Source organism: Oncorhynchus tshawytscha, linkage group LG23 (genome assembly GCF_018296145.1).
Source record: "Oncorhynchus tshawytscha isolate Ot180627B linkage group LG23, Otsh_v2.0, whole genome shotgun sequence".
Taxonomy (NCBI): Eukaryota; Metazoa; Chordata; class Actinopteri; order Salmoniformes; family Salmonidae; genus Oncorhynchus; species Oncorhynchus tshawytscha.
In genome coordinates this window covers 11,766,173-11,782,700 of record NC_056451.1, presented here as the reverse complement: position 1 = coordinate 11,782,700, position 16,528 = coordinate 11,766,173, and the positions used below count along the sequence as shown (strand labels likewise).

At 40.5% G+C, this 16,528-nt stretch overlaps 1 protein-coding gene across 1 annotated transcript; it reads right to left on the bottom strand.

Annotated features, from left to right (window-relative positions):
* Positions 1-570: 570 nt before the first annotated feature.
* On the bottom strand, positions 571-16,517 carry LOC112222975 (protein rapunzel). The gene is made up of 3 exons (XM_024385858.2): positions 16,402-16,517; positions 2,586-2,675; positions 571-2,083 (listed from the first exon to the last, which is right to left on the bottom strand). The coding sequence occupies exon 3, from the start codon at positions 2,031-2,033 to the stop codon at positions 858-860; it is 1,176 nt and encodes a 391-aa protein (XP_024241626.1). The 5' UTR covers positions 2,034-2,083; positions 2,586-2,675; positions 16,402-16,517; the 3' UTR covers positions 571-857.
* Between the last annotated feature and the right edge of the window lie 11 nt (positions 16,518-16,528).

Here is a 16,528-nt window from a genome sequence, read left to right as displayed (position 1 = left end):
AATGTGGTACCTTCAGATGTTTGGAAATTGCTCCCAAGGATGAAACAGACTTGTGGATGTCTACAATTTTTTGAGGTCTTGGCTGATTTCTTTAGATTTTCCCATGATGTCAGGCAAAGAGACACTGAGTTTGAAGGTAGGCCTTGAAATACATTCACAGGCACACCTCCAATTGACTCAAATTATGTCAATTAGCCTATCAGAAGCCATGACATCATTTCCTGGAATTTTCTAAGCTGTTTAAAGGCACAGTCAACTTAGTGTATGTAAACTTCTGACTCACTGGAATTGTGATACAGTGAATTATGTGAAAGTGAAATAATCTGTGTGTAAACAATTATTGGAAAAATTACTTGTGTCATGCACAAAGTAGATATCCTATCCGAGTCGTTGAAAAACGAGTTTTAATGACTCCAACCTAAGTGTATGTAAACTTCCGACTTCAACTGCATATAAAGAGGGAAAATGCAGTTCTATAGTTATGTAAAATGTTGAGGGATTTCTTACAGACAATACAAACATCAGGCTTTTATATTTACACACTTCCTAAAAACTCTATGATTTGATGAATTTAGAATATGTATCAAGACCCAAAGTTTAATTTACATTATCAGAGGCAACACAGAGTTTACATGACAAAGAATAGATTAACAGGTAAAACAGTCTTTGGTAAGTATCATGCTTTATAATACATGTTAGCCAGTGTTCCTCCTCATTAGTATAGCTGGGGATCAGAACTCAACTGAGAAAGAGAGAAAGTACTTGGGAATGTCAGTCTTAGTGCAAAGACCAAATTGGAATTAATATAATCTTGGTATCTATGGCTAATTATTATAATTTTTTAAAGTGAGAAAATGTCAATTGCAGTGAACGCAAACATAGAAGTTCTTGTGCTCCTCCCAGTAGTGTAGCTCTTCGGCAAAGCTCCAGACACAGGCCAGGTCTTTGCAAGTCTTGACCGTGTGGACTGCACATGCACCTGGCAACTGCTCAAACAGGAGCTCAGCTGTACCCACTACAGTAAGTTTCTTCTGACTCTGGATCAGCTGCTGGATGTGGGCCTTGTTCAGAGGCTCGGGTGAGGCACTGTAGGATACCATGATGTTCAGCTTCTCATCTGTCGCTGGCACCTGAAAGCGATTTTTTCCTGTGGGGCACTGGATGTTATTTTTGTTTGAGAACAGGCCCGAAGGGGAGCTGAATATACGGACAGACCAGCACACCCAGTCATACTTTTTTTTAAGCTTCTCCAAAATGGCGTCAGCCAGCTGCTGGTTGCTCAGGTCAGAATGGTCCCTAACCAACCTCCGGGAATCCAGTTCAGCCTGCTTGGAGAAGCTGGTGATGCAGTCCTCGATGACAGCATTCATTTTCACCTGTACCTCCTTCATCTTTTCACCCCAGTCTTGAAGAAGCTTCTCTTCGTCATCACAGTCCTTTAGTGCGGTGTAACCCATCAGAGCGATGAGGCCTATGCAAAAGAGGTTCTTCAACCTGGCACAGAAATCTTCCATGGCGCGTCGACTTTTCTCCTCATAGTTAAGAGTAATCTCCAACACTGACTCTCCAGAGAAGTTGTCTCCCGTCACGGCACTGTAGAGGGTATGTAGGTTTTTGTCGCAACCTGTTTTGACGAAATGCTCCATGAAAAGCTTCTTTTTGACCTCACGAAACTTGGGTTTGGCATTGAGGATGTCCATGTACTTGCGGAACTGGTTGGAGATGTTCTCCTCTACAGAAAAGTAGGCAGCGTCCGCGCCGCTCTTCTTGATTTCCTCGTTAATTCGCTGCATCTCCTCTGAAATCACCTCCAGGTGTTCACGAACCTTTTGGAACTGCTCCTTCATGAACATAGCTTCCTTACTCTCCACATTGTCCAGGGCCAATTTCACGATGGGAGCAGCGATGGCGAAAATAGGGAAGAGGTCACCTGCAATACTGGCCACCACCTCAGCTCCCTGTTCAAACACTTCCATTACAGTCTCTACCATGTTCTTCTTCTCTGATACAATCTTCTGTAGCTGGCTGGCCATCTTTGCTGGTATTGTTATTATTCAGTGCACAACAAATACCAGTATAACATCTGAAAAAAGAGCACAAGGGCATGGTCAAAAGGATGTTCGGAACTGTTATACATTTTTTTACCCCTTTTTCTCCCCTAATTTCGTGATATCCAATTGGTAGTTACAGTTTTGTCCCATCGCTGCAACTCCCATACGGACTCGGGAGAGGCAAAGGCCAGGAGCCATGCGTCCTCCGAAACTCGACCCCGCCAAGCCGCACTGCTTCTTGACACAATGCTTGTTTAAAGAGGAAGCCAACTGCACCAATGTGTCAGAGGAAACAATGTACACCTGGCGACTGTGTCAGCATGCATTGCACCCGGCCCGCCACAGGAGTCGTTAGAGCGCGATGGGACACAGACAAACCCTCCCAAAACCCAGACAACACTGGGCCAATTGTTCAAGGCCTTAGTTAAAATGAAGAAAAAGTTCAACAGCAATACCAAAGTCTTAAAAGCTAGGCCCATATAGTTGATTAATTCCCTCCCTCCCTCCGTACAGTATATTATTTTCTGAACTTACGTAGAGCTGTTCCGCTATTGTTGGACTGTAGCCTGCTTCCCTGCTCAAACTCTCAACTAGAGTGAATCCCTGCTGGCCTCACAGTGAGAACTGATAAAGAAAGAGAGAGGGATCAGTGTACATTTCAGTAACCAAGCCTGCTGGGATTACAGCTGGACACACCCAGTGAGCAATAAGGCCACAATGCAAAGAGAATTCACCAGTGAGGGATGACACATAGGGGTAGATACTCTATGGAGTTTCAAATGTGTATTTCAAGGTAGTGTTTTAATGGTTTTATGTTATAGAAATGTTTTAAGTATTTACCATTTTTTGTCTGCATTATACACTCAATTCAAGTGTGTTGTATAACACATCAACAAAGTGCCAAATGGGGAAAAAACAACCAACTAATGAAGCTCTAATCTACAGTAGGAAGTATGCACAGCAAGCAGAAAGCCAATTAGTAACTTCAAACACTATGATGTACTAGAGTAGACTGTGACTGAAGGGGTGGTGCTAAGTGCATTGTAACAGTGTACATTTGAGGAAATCACATACAGTATCTACCATTGGAATAACATAATACAAGCAGGAAATAATACTAATTTCGGCCTGAAGGCCATTTTAGATGTAATACTATCATTATATGTGTTACAGAAAAAGTGAAAGAACATTTATTATACAGTATAACGTATACACCGCTGCTGAAATAAATCATGGTGAATTGTATTTGACAATTGGCATGAAATTACTTCCAGGTCAAAGTACAATGTTATAAGCTCACAGTTTATTAATAAAAACCTAATCCATTCTCCTTTGGCCCTTCAACTACCACCACCATCCCCGCCATGCTCGCTCAGCCAGTCCAACCAATGCCACAGAGGGTGTGGGAGTGATAAACTGTCTGTTGGAGATTAAACTTGCTGAGCAGGAGTGCATTTTCCACAGTAATGCCAGTAACCACAGCAACAAGACAATGGAAACTATTCGGTCAGCGTCTCAGTCTGCCTTTGTCTGCTGCTGAGGTCTGTCCCAAGTGGGTTTACACTGCATAAGATCAGTGAAGATGTCACCCTCGTTTCTCAACCTGATCTATTCACCTACAGCTGTCAGGGGAGGCACAGTCTTTTTGCCCATAGAAAACAGAGACTACTGAGAGAGAATTGTCTAAGAAAATCCAAGAACTCTAGAACAATCTCAATACAGCCGCTAGGCTACCTGGGGCGGCAGGTAGCCGCTGGGGCGGCAGGTAGCCAAGCTGTTAGAGTGTTGGTCCAGTAACCCAAAGGTTGCTAGATCGAATCACCGAGCTGACAAGGTAAAACATCTGTCGAACTGCCGCTGAACAAGGCAGTTAACCCACTGTTCTTAGGCTGTCATTGTAAATAAGAATTTGTTCTTAACTGACTTGCCTAGTTAATTCAAAAAAATAAGAGATTTTAACTCTATTAAATCATCATCAATGATTCAAAGCTGACAACGCCTTGGATGTGAGACACACGCATTTGACCATTTTCTCACGCCACACCTCATATGGCAGGCATTAGATGAATGTAAAATGTTAATTATATAAAATAAAAAATAAAACAGCCTCAGCAACATTTATATTAATAGTTAAATGGATGTTTTGTGCAAAAGGTCCCTTCAGTCGAATAGAGCAGCTCATAGACTTTCCAAGACGGTCCGTGCTATTCGGGCTCCTTGGGATGTCCACACCTCTATCAAGTATAAATGTAAATGAGTTAAGTTTAGTGTTAGTTTAGGGTTTAGGGTAAGGACGTCCCAAGGAATCTGGATTGCAGTGACCGTTCATAAAGTGAGAGACTGGCGCGGTATTTGAGAGCTTGGCGGCGACACAGACATAAAATGTTTTTTGGTTTTGTTTTACAAGCGGCAGAAATGATTTGTGTGTCTGTCTAACTTGCACCGTTATGCATTTATTAGGAGACTAGATACACTGCTGCTGCTATATTGAACCCCCCTCCATTTGTTTTGTACAATGCTGCTATTCGCTGTTTTGTACAATGCATAGTCACTTCACCCCTACCTACATGTACAAATGACCTCAACTAACCTGTACCCCCACACATTGACTCAGTACCGGTACCCCTGTATATAGTCTCGTTATTATGTTATTGTGTTACTTTTTATTATTTGTTATTTTATGTTTTACTTTAGTTTGTTTGGTAAATATTTTCATAAACTCTTCTTGAACTGCACTGTAGGTTAAGGGCTTGTAAGTAAGCAGTTCAAGGTAAGGTCTACACTTGTTGTATTCAAAGTTTGATTTGAAATAGTTAATCCTGGCTACCAATGTTCTAGTATTCATTTATTGAGGCAGATCAGAGATGTCAAGGTGATCCTCAAGCATATGCCACGTGGTCATATTTTTGATGTTTTATTTTGTTATTTTGCCTCCCAGGTATTTGCATTTAATGTATGCATATAATTACTGCTGCTAGGGGAGCTGTGACGTCAATGAAGTGAGTTAGTGAGATATTTAACATTTCTTCTTCATTATGGAGAATGACTAGTTCTGAATATGAACGTTTTTCCGTCTCATCATTTTACCCTATTAATTCAGGTATGTAATGTGCAAAAATGCAATATGACTCAACATTTTGAGGTAACATGGTTAACTACATAGTCCATGCGTTTGGTGATATTTGAAGGCAGGTTTTGGTGATGTTTGAAGGCAGAAAAACTGGTTGGTATTTTCCCCATTGTAATTAAGTTAATGGAGTTAGGCAAGGTTGCTAATGGTTTACATGAACGAGAAGGGATTAACATGGCGTCCAAAGTACAGAAAGTTTTTGTTCAACGTTTTAGATAGAAAATAAAACAAATTGTATGAACAAAGGCTCCGTTTACTTTAGGTAAAATACATAAATATGTGATGGCATGATAAAAATTTAACACTACGCTAGCTTGATGCTAACCAAATTTTGCTTGGCTAAGCGCTATAGTAGTTAGCTCTAGCCTAGTTGGTTTCAGTCAATGTCAATTTAATGTAATGGTGTAATGGTTGTAGTGTAATGTTATTTGCCGAATCTCAGTTTGCCATGTTGGTTTTATGCTAGCTAAAGTTCCCTCTTTGAAGTTGGTAGCTAACTTGAACTTGACTGCATCTTCTTTAGGAGTGCTATTTATATCCGGTCACTACTCATCATTCATCCATACTGTGTCCCCCCCATGACTGCAGGTAATTTGACAAATGTATGAAGTACATGTTTTATCCATTTATGAGCACCAGCTAGCAGCGTAATAGCCTGGTTTTGTTAGCTTAGGAAAATGTGGTACATTCTAGGTGTATTATATTTCTTCGCCACAATACAATTGTATATAACATTATTGCATAGACTGTAGTATATTTTTTTATTGATTTAGTGTTTTTCTTTTGCTGTTTTCGTATAACGTACTTTGAGGCCACTGATACTCCACCTGATGTGGAAGTTGTCGAACCAGATCAGAACGCCTTCGAAGACCACCTTCAGGCACGGACTGAGGTTTTTGACCAGGTAAAAATGAGTGTCCGCTGTTAATTTATTTTCTGGACTTCCAAGAGATATATAAGAGATGTATTTGTAATAATATGAAATATAATTGCATTTATTTCTATTCTCAATCAAGGTGAGACTGAACATGGACAGGGCACATGAGAAGGAAAGCCACCTGAGAAGAATCAAGGGGACCAAGTGCTTCGACATCTGGGTGAATGACTTGGGTTGGAAGAAGGACAAAAGGAAGGCGAGACCTGGGAAAGCTTGGTGCTTTATCGCTCCTAGCTGGGGTCAACATCCGTTAAGGTGAATATAAAAATCTGAGATGATAACTATTTGCATTTGCTGCCTTGTGGTGGGCAGCATCGCCATGCTGTCTGCAGTACCAACACTGGCCCAGTGGTTTCTCCATATAGTCAATCTCAAGGTTAACCACTGGGTCACGTTAAGTAACCTCCACTTCCAGGTAGGTACTGTTAAGGTGTATGACTCCAGTGGTCATGACACCACGCTGGAGTTTCTCTCACAACTCATCTCTCTATCTTTTCCAGGGACCATCCCTTATAACCCCACTGACATCAAATATTAGACAGGTATCCTTTCTTTTCTGTCTGCCATTAACATTATTGCATGTCTAATCAAACATTTAAATTAAATCATTCAATAACTGTAATTATCCAGGCAAAAGGGATATATGCTCTAATCTGGAGCCCTATTAAATAACCTGATCTCAAAACCGGAATATGAATATCTTTGCTGCAAATGTGCCATACGTTCATGCCTGTACATTTTACCGAAATTACACAAACCTAAAACACAACAAGGCAATTATCCAGGCAGACCAGTGGTTGCAGGAATAGGCTCAATGCTTAGAGCCATTGTCGAACTTTGTTGACTCTTTTATTAAAACTCATGTGCAAGCATTGCCATCATATGTAAAAGACTCTACAGACTTCATAAACAAGATCTCACCAATAACGGGTTTAAAAGAAGACTGTATTCTGGTCACATTAGATGTTGAGAGTCTATATACCAGCATTCCCCATGTGGGGGGGCTGTCAGCACTAGCACACTATCTGGGAGACAGAGATACTAATGAATATCCACCAACAAACTTCATTCTAGAGCTGGCAGAATGTTTTGAAGTATTACTATTTCAGGTTTGATGATGAATACTACCTCCAAACGAATGGAACATCGATGGGCTCCACATTCGCTCCGAGCTATGCAAACCTTTATGTGGGTCTTTTTGAAGAACGTTTTGCTAATAATGAAAATGAAAATCCATTTTTTAATAAAGTCCTGAAGTGGTATCGATATATTGATGACATTTTTTGCATATGGGAAGGAACTGAACAAGAGCTGTCAGATTTTATGGCACTACTCAATGACATTGACCACCATCTCAAATTCACTATTGAATGTGACACTCGTGACAACATGTTCATTACCTCGATATGTGGATTGAGAAATCAAATGGAACCCTGTTTACAACTCTGTATAGAAAAGAAACTGACAGAAATACTCTTTTACAGGGGGACAACTTCCATCCTGAGCCATTAAAAAGAGGACTTCCAAGAAGCCAGTTTTTCAGACTGCTATGCCACTCCACAGAGGACTATCTAGAAAAAGCAGCGGAGATGCGCATTAGGTTTCTAAGAAGAGGCTATTCGCCACAATGTGTGGATGAAGCTCTTAATTTGGCATTGGGAAAAACACAAGATGAACTGTTACAACAAAGACCCGCTAAAGCTAAAGAACACTCCGTAATGTTCACAACCACATATACTTTGAATTCGCGAAAAGTGGGAGGTGTGGTCAAGAAACACTGGCATATTTTATCATCGGACCCAGCTTTGCCGGCTGAATTTAAAAATCCACCACTTATTGTGTATAGGAGAGGTCGCAATTTAAGCGATAAATTGGTTCATGCCAACTGCCAGCCACAAAAGAAAATCAGACAGGCTCTTTTACGCCCTCTACCAAATGGTAGCTATAAATGCAGAGGATGCGCACAGTGCAACAATATGATGAAGTGTGAATATTTCTGCCACCCACATACAGGAAAACGGTTCCAAATAAATGACATCATTACGTGTTCTACCACCCATGTTATTTAAATTATTAAATGTCCATGTGGGCTCTGCTATGTCGGTAAAACCTCCCGCCCTCTCAAACAGAGAATTAGTGAACATAAAAGTTCAATCAGGAGAAACGACAGGGATTATCCAGTCGCAGTACATTTTAATGACCTAAAGCATGACATTTCTACCTTTAGATTTTGTGGCATAGAGAAAGTTAAGATATCAGACAGGGGAGGTGATATTAATAATACTCTGAGCAAAAGATAATGTTTTTAGATTTTCACCCTCCAGACATTATTTCCTAAAGGACTTAATGATGAAATGCCTATGTATGTTATGTTGTGAATTTGAACATGAATTATGTGCCTATTTAAGATTACTCTGATGTTTTTCGTAAGATGTACCCAATGATTAATGTCCTCATTGTGGTTTTATGGACGTGTTTAAAGCGTCTTATTTATACACTTTTGTAGTGTTTGTGAAATGCATATTGTTATATTTGGTAGGACTTATTTGTTTTTCCGTTGCCTCCAACCCCTTTCGATGCGTGGAACGGATGTGGGTGGGGTTAGGTCTACATAAGGGTGCTAATTTTAAAGAATTCACAAAAGCTTTGACGATGGCAGTGAGGCCGATATGTAAGCTTATTAAATATCAGTGATACTATCAAGAGCTATATACACTGCTCAAAAAAATAAAGGGAACACTAAAATAACACATCCTAGATCTGAATGAATTAAATATTCTTATTAAATACTTTTTTCTTTACATAGTTGAATGTGCTGAAAACAAAATCACACAAAAATGATCAATGGAAATCAAATTTATCAACCCATGGAGGTCTGGATTTGGAGTGACACTCAAAATTAAAGTGGAAAACCACACTACAGGCTGATCCAACTTTGATGTAATGTCCTTAAAACAAGTCAAAATGAGGCTCAGTAGTGTGTGTGGCCTCCATGTGCCTGTATGACCTCCCTACAACGCCTGGGCATGCTCCTGATGAGGTGGCGGATGGTCTCCTGAGGGATCTCCTCCCAGACCTGGACTAAAGCATCCGCCAACTCCCGGACAGTCTGTGGTGCAACGTGGCGTTGGTGGATGGAGCGAGACATGATGTCCCAGATGTGCTCAATTGGATTCAGGTCTCGGGAACGGGCGGGCCAGTCCATAGCATCAATGCCTTCCTCTTGCAGGAACTGCTGACACACTCCAGCCACATGAGTTCTAGCATTGTCTTGCATTAGGAGGAACCCAGGGCCAACCGCACCAGCATATGGTCTCACAAGGGGTCTGAGGATCTCATCTCGGTACCTAATGGCAGTCAGGCTACCTCTGGCGAGCACATGGAGGGCTGTGCGGCCCCCCAAAGAAATGCCACCCCACACCATGACTGACCCACCGCCAAACCGGTCATGCTGGAGGATGTTGCAGGCAGCAGAATGTTCTCCACAGCGTCTCCAGACTCTGTCACATCTGTCACGTGCTCAGTGTGAACCTGCTTTCATCTGTGAAGATTACAGGGCGCCAGTGGCGAATTTGCAAATCTTGGTGTTCTCTGGCAAATGCCAAACGTCCTGCACGGTGTTGGGCTGTAAGCATAACCCCCACCTGTGGACGTCGGGCCCTCATACCACCCTCATGGAGTCTATTTCTGACCGTTTGAGCAGACACATGCACATTTGTGTCCTGCTGGAGGTCATTTTGCAGGGCTCTGGCTGTGCTCCTTCTGCTCCTCCTTGCACAAAGGTTGGAGGTAGCGGTCCTGCTGCTGGGTTGTTGCCCTCCTACGCCCTCCTCCACGTCTCCTGATGTACTGGCCTGTCTCCTGGTAGCGCCTCCATGCTCTGGACACTACGCTGACAGACACAGCAAACCTTCTTGCCACAGCTCGCATTGATGTGCCATCCTGGATGAGCTGCACTACCTGAGCCACTTGTGTGGGTTGTAGACTCCATCTCATGCTACCACTAGAGTGAAAGCACCGCCAGCATTCAAAAGTGACCAAAACATCAGCCAGGAAGCATAGGAACTGACAAGTGGTCTGTGGTCACCACCTGCAGAACCACTCCTTTATTGGGGGTGTCTTGCGAATTGCCTATAATTTCCACCTGTTGTCTATTCTATTTGCACAACAGCATGTGAAATTTATTGTCAATCAGTGTTGCTTCCTAAGTGGACAGTTTGATTTCACAGAAGTGTGATTGACTTGGAGTTACATTGTGTTGTTTAAGTGTTCCCTTTATTTTTTTGAGCAGTGTATTTAAATCTAAAATATTGCTAGAATGGTTTTCACAGCAGCTTCATAACGTGTTCGGTACTGTAAATTGTAATGTATCTCTTGATGGTATTTGTTAGTTCAACATTATTAATTGTATCTTAAGACATACAATATATATATATTCAACCACAAGGGTACACTAATGAGCTATGATTTATTTTTTTTATTTTTTCGTAATTGAGGACTGAAATTATTTGAGTGTAGATGACTTGCCTAGTTAAATAAAGATAAAAAAATGTATAAATCGGGATCCTAGTCAGGATTTTGTTTGTCAATTCAGCAAAGCTGTAGGCAATTCTGGGCTAAATCAATGACAAACAGGCTAAATGTTCAGGCTTCATCATGATCTGTGATCAAAACAGGCTGGGGTGTTTTCGGTTTTCTGTTCCGATATGCATAAGAACGCAACTGCACTGAAATGAATAGCCCGATTCAATGGGATTCTCCTGAATAATTCATGCTTTTATCTGTTAAGCTGTTTGGTCAATGCATAGACCCATACCTATTCTAACATTTTGGTATTTTGCATTGGCATAGCGCTACATTGCAGAGCATTTAATAAACCAACCACATTTTCCTGGGATGTTTAGGCTGCGTAAGACCTTCGATAGCCTAGTAGACTGCGGAAATAATCGTGGAGTTTATCATTGTTATAGCCTAGCTCGCTTTATAAAATCTGGTCCGTTGCTTTTCCTATGGCTAAGCAAACAAGTGGCAGCATATGCTTTTTGCACGTCTATAACAAGGCCGATATCCACACAAACCCCCTCAAATCGAACCCTGCTTTTAATCATAAGACATCTCAACAGAAATGTATAGACGAAGGATTGCATGGTGACAGTGATTGTGTCTGTTATTCCGGTAAACTGGGAAGTGGGGGGGAAACAAGGTCAAATCATGACATCAGTGATTTTCAGGTCAGAGAAAGATGCCAGAGATTCCGAGTTGGATGACTGTTCAAAACAAAACAAAAATCCTAGTCAGCTTGTTTTTTTTCCAGAGTTCCCAGTTGTCTTGAACGCACTGAAGTCGGAAGTTGTTTTCAATGCACCACTAGAGACCTAGGCTACCTCCAACAAAGATAATTAAAGGGGATATCTAGTTAGTTGTACAACTGAATTCAATCAACTGAAATGTGTCTTCCGCATTTAACCCAACCCCTCTGAATCAGAGAGGTGCGGGAGGCTGCCTTAATCGAAATACGCGTATTCAGTCGCACGGGGAACAGTGGGTTAACTGCCTTGCTCGGGCAAAACGACAAAAAAGTTAATCTTGTCAGCCTTGGTATTCAATCCAGCAACCTTTAGGTTACTGGCCCAACACTCTAACCACTAGGCTACTAAGAAGCCCTTGGTTTCGTATGGATGCAAGAAATAGGAATATCTACACAGTAATGGTGGTTGCGATATCAACTAGCCTCGTAATTTTTGCATTGAGGTGATAGGCCTATTTTAGCTAAACCGAAAAATGAAATTGATGAACCAAACAGACACTTAAACTAACACATAACGCGTAACAAATGTAGACGTTTTTAAGGCGTTCATGGTAAGCTCATTCTTAATAAAAGTACACGCAAACTGACACGTGACATGACGTGAACACTATGTATGTGTACATGTCCTGTGACATGAATGTGTTAGAAACAAACTTGTCTCCATTGACAGTCCATGTTAATTCATGGTGTTATTTTACAGCACGGCGCTAGGAAGACATTAGCTGACTTGGTGAGAGGTATCATTAGCTTCATTACACTTAATTCTGGCATGAATCACCCCCCATATAGGTGTGTTTTGCATCGGCTCAAAGTTGATTGCATTCGATAAGAGAACGGGCTGCCTCCAGGGAGTGAGCCAGGTGCCCTGTTCAAAGCCCATGGTTAAGTTGGCTCAAAGCAAAAGTGACATAATTATGCATGTGTAGGAATTAGTAGGATTGTGTGTTTACCCATGCAAAAGTGATTTACTTTTGATAAAAACGCATTATCTGCCTCCCCAATGAAAAATAGTTTGAATTTTCTAACATGGATTTTATGGAAAATAGATGTATGTCTCTGGAAGATGCACCATGCTTCCTTGTTGACAAAATGACCGAGTGGCACATATTACTGTTCTATTTGAGAATAGCGCTCTTCCCTTCCTGCTTTCGGCCATTGACGTGACGGACCTTTGCCCGGTGCCCCGCGGCTCAGCATAATCGAATCCGCCCATTGTCTTGCCACAGCACTGTGAACTGCGGCACATTGAAGCATATGATTGGTCTAGTTATATAAGGGATCAAGGGGATTGGATGCGGGCTTTAAAGAAATTCCCCTCAAGATTAGAGCGGAGTTGAATGGGGAGAGAGAGCGTGCTCCGCAGAGTTTGTAAAAGTGTACAAAGAGCGGCATGATAGCTCTGGTTTATGTACAATGTCAACAAAATGATGTTGTTATTATTCCTGTCCCTATAAGCGGGAAATAGTAATGCCGTCTTTTTTTCGGCACCAACTCCCCCATAGTTGGTCGGACAAAGCCCATGGGAAAGATTAATGGCGTTTTTGTAGGGTTTTGGGATAAATGCCGAAAATAAGGTCTTTGGTAAACAAAGACTTACGAGCTCTAATACGCTTTGTTCTATGAAATAACATTCATCAGCCAACATCACCTTTTGTGATTTAAAAAATATATTTTTGGATTAATTCATAAAGGTCATGTTAACTGACTGCTATTATCTCATAGAATAAAACTTATAAGATCTCATAAGCCTGTGTTAACCTCAGACCTTATTTTGGGGGTTTATTCCAAAACTCTTTCACCATATTTTTTTTCCAATAGGGATGGCTGAACGAAACAGAGGTAACTCATTTTTGGGTTTTAGGTCTACAAGCTGGCGAGCTCTATTGCAGAATGCAGCCTTTTGACAGCACGTAGTAAAGTCAATTTAATCCACACTTGTATTCGTCCACTTGTTTTAGCAGGGAGGTTTGGTAGGGTGACCTGATTTGTAACTATGAAAATAATTTCGTCAAACAGATTGTGAACTCATAAATATACAAATGATTTGGTAAGGGAGGGTGTAGGGGCAGATTTATGTAATCTTGTCTTCAGGAGATTGTATTATCTATTTACTTTATTTAGTCTGATCAGTGGAACAATTCTCATTCTTCATAACGGGGTAAAATATAGGGTAATTAGTGTGCTTGTCAGCATGAACACTGTTTTCCCCCATAGTTATTTTATTATTCCACTTCTTCCAATTTTGCCAGTGTAATCACATATATGAAATCTGATATGCCTATTTGTGTCTTTGAAAATGAATTATGAGACTATGTATTTTTGCAGCCATTCATGGACAGTTTGGAATAAGTTTGGAATAAGTCACACGGGCCTCAAATAGAATTTAATTTTAGTATTGTGCACATATTTTGTCTAGGTAGAGTAAGACGATGGCAAGGATCTTCAACTAGTAGACATAAACCACCCAAATATTGACATTCATTAGATTTTTCTTGAAGGTTGGGTGATTGAGAAATTCATTGTTATAACAATGACATTTTCAGCACTTGGGAAGCATAGATCAGGAGTGGCCTACCCTCCTGGAAAGCAAGCAGCATTTTCTTCCAGCACTAATCACAAAATACAAAATGTTTGTATCCTTAACTTGAAAGCAGTCTCTGGACAAGTACAGTTGAAGTCGGAAGTTTACATAAACCTTAGACAAATACATTTAAACTCGGTTTTTCACAATTCCTGACATTTAATCCAAGTAAAAATTCCCTGTTTTAGATCAGTTAGGATCACCACTATATTTTAACAATGTGAAATGTCAGAATAATAGTAGAAAGAATGATTTATTTCAGCTTTCATTTCTTTCATCACATTCCCAGTGGATCAGAAGTTACATACACTCAATTAGTATTTGGTAGCATTGCCTTTAAATTGTTTAACTTGGGCCAAACGTTTTGGGTAGCCGTCCACAAAACTATAGTTTGTCAACAAGAAACTTGTGGAGTGGTTGAAAAAAAGAGTTTTAATTACTCCAACCTAAGTGTACGTAAACTTCCGACTTCAACTGTATACTGCAATCTATGATTTGGTTACCCACTGACATCAACCATTAATATAAGTATTTCTTGTGCAGAGCATTTGAAAAGTGATAACACTCATCGGCACGTGTCACATGCAACTTTCCACCTGAGAACAGGGATCAATCCCTGCTTCCAACCTTCCCACTGTTTCTCCCATCTCATTTCATTACTGTCTGAATAAAGTGTCAAACCACCTAAAAAATATCGTTATAATTTCAGCCCCCAAAAAGTGTTCTTTTGAGTGTTCATTTCATGTTCAAAGCATCCTGACCTGTGGTTTTAATTTTGCACTCTGGTCATAGGCCTAAGGACCCACAGACCCCTCAGCTAGGGGTTGTGCCAGGGGGAAATTAAATTTGCATTGCAAATCTCACTCCACGCTTTCTTCAAAAGTTGACAGCCCTGTCAAATGTAATTTATTAGAATTTATAATCCAGCAGATGGCCGGATACTATTAGATCAGCAGCTATCATAAAAATGATAGTGCAAATGGCTTTGAAAAAGACACAGCTCTCATTGATAGAACATCTGCATTAGAAGCCTGTTCAATGATGGATGCAAGTGAAATGGCATGCATTAGGATAGAAAAACATCCATCTCATTTGATTTAGCCACCCACGCTGCCATGCTAAAAAAATATGAGACATTTCAGCTCTCCACTAAAACCCTAACTCCCAGGGGTTGTCTCGTGGTCTGAGTGTATGTGAAGTATCTCTACCGCACTAGAGCAGACAAATTATCCAGGGTAAAGTGATGGTGATTGTACATTTTCAGATGTGAAAGAATTAGGCCAACATACAGGTTGAATCAAAGTTGTTTCCACGTCATTTCAATGAAACTACGCTGAATTTACATCTGTGCCCAGTGGGTACAGAGTCAAAAGGGCTATATCTGTAGCTCTACAAGGGAGGCATATCTCAGGCCAAACAATTCACCAAATAACAAGCAGGCCAGTCAACCTTAAAATGTACATTAACTGATGTCCACTGAAGAGCCTACTGTTAGGCCTACTGAAGTAATAATGTCAACATCATAACTGATCCATTTGTATATCAATATCTGGCCATCAAGATAGATATTTGGTAGTTTCTTCTTTTCATGGTTTGAGTCCTAAAATAAATAAAAATGATTTCAAGCTGCAAGAATAAATGGCAACATTTGAGTGGCCCAAACGAGCAGTAAACTACAGTATCTATGTAGATTAAGGACTAGTTGAGGGAGGTGGTCAAATCATCCTGTGAAGTTTGCCCACATAAACACTGACCGGCCATGACTGGCTGCATTTAACAAATGGACATAGATCTTTGCAAGCTGAGAAGTGCAATCATATTACAGTTGTTGTTGTTAAAAGCTGTTCATGTGGCCTCTTAACGGGAAATGTATCGATTAGCTCGTTCAACAAGGGCTCTAATTGCTTTATTTCAGTATCTTGTTTAACTCCCTATACAGCCAGCATACCTCGTGGATTAATATGATAAGGCCTTGCAACAATACGTCAATTGATTAAATTCAGCACTGTTGCCACTGCAGTACTTTAATCATGACAATATATAATTATGACCACGAGAATCACTTCCTGGAAAAAGCCAGCACATTATGTCACATATTCTAGGCTACCAACGCCCATCTACTGTATTGACAGAAGTTCACATTGTGTTTTGCGCAATTTACAGTAAAACATTGGATATTATTTAAATGCGCACATGACATTATAAAGTAATGTATTCAAAGATGTCGTCGGATCTCAAAATGTCATAGCCAAGTTTACCAGACGACTCGTTAAAGAATTGCTTAACTAATGAAAACAGCTGCGAAAACTTTTGGAAAACATCCCAATAACTGTATAAGCCTATTAAAGAAACATTTAAATGTTCATATGCAATAATGTTTGTCTAAAAACTCACCTTTACATTCGTTGTAGTTTGAGGAAGAAAAGCAAATAATTTGTATGATCTGTTTTTCTCTTCCTATTGGTCATATGGTTATCATATTACAGTTAAAGTGACACACCCATAGAGAGAGAGCTAAACT

Excerpts from the sequence above, each read along its gene's own strand:
- LOC112222975 (XM_024385858.2), bottom strand. The coding sequence starts at position 2,033 with ATGGCCAGCCAGCTACAGAAGATTGTATCAGAGAAGAAGAACATGGTA.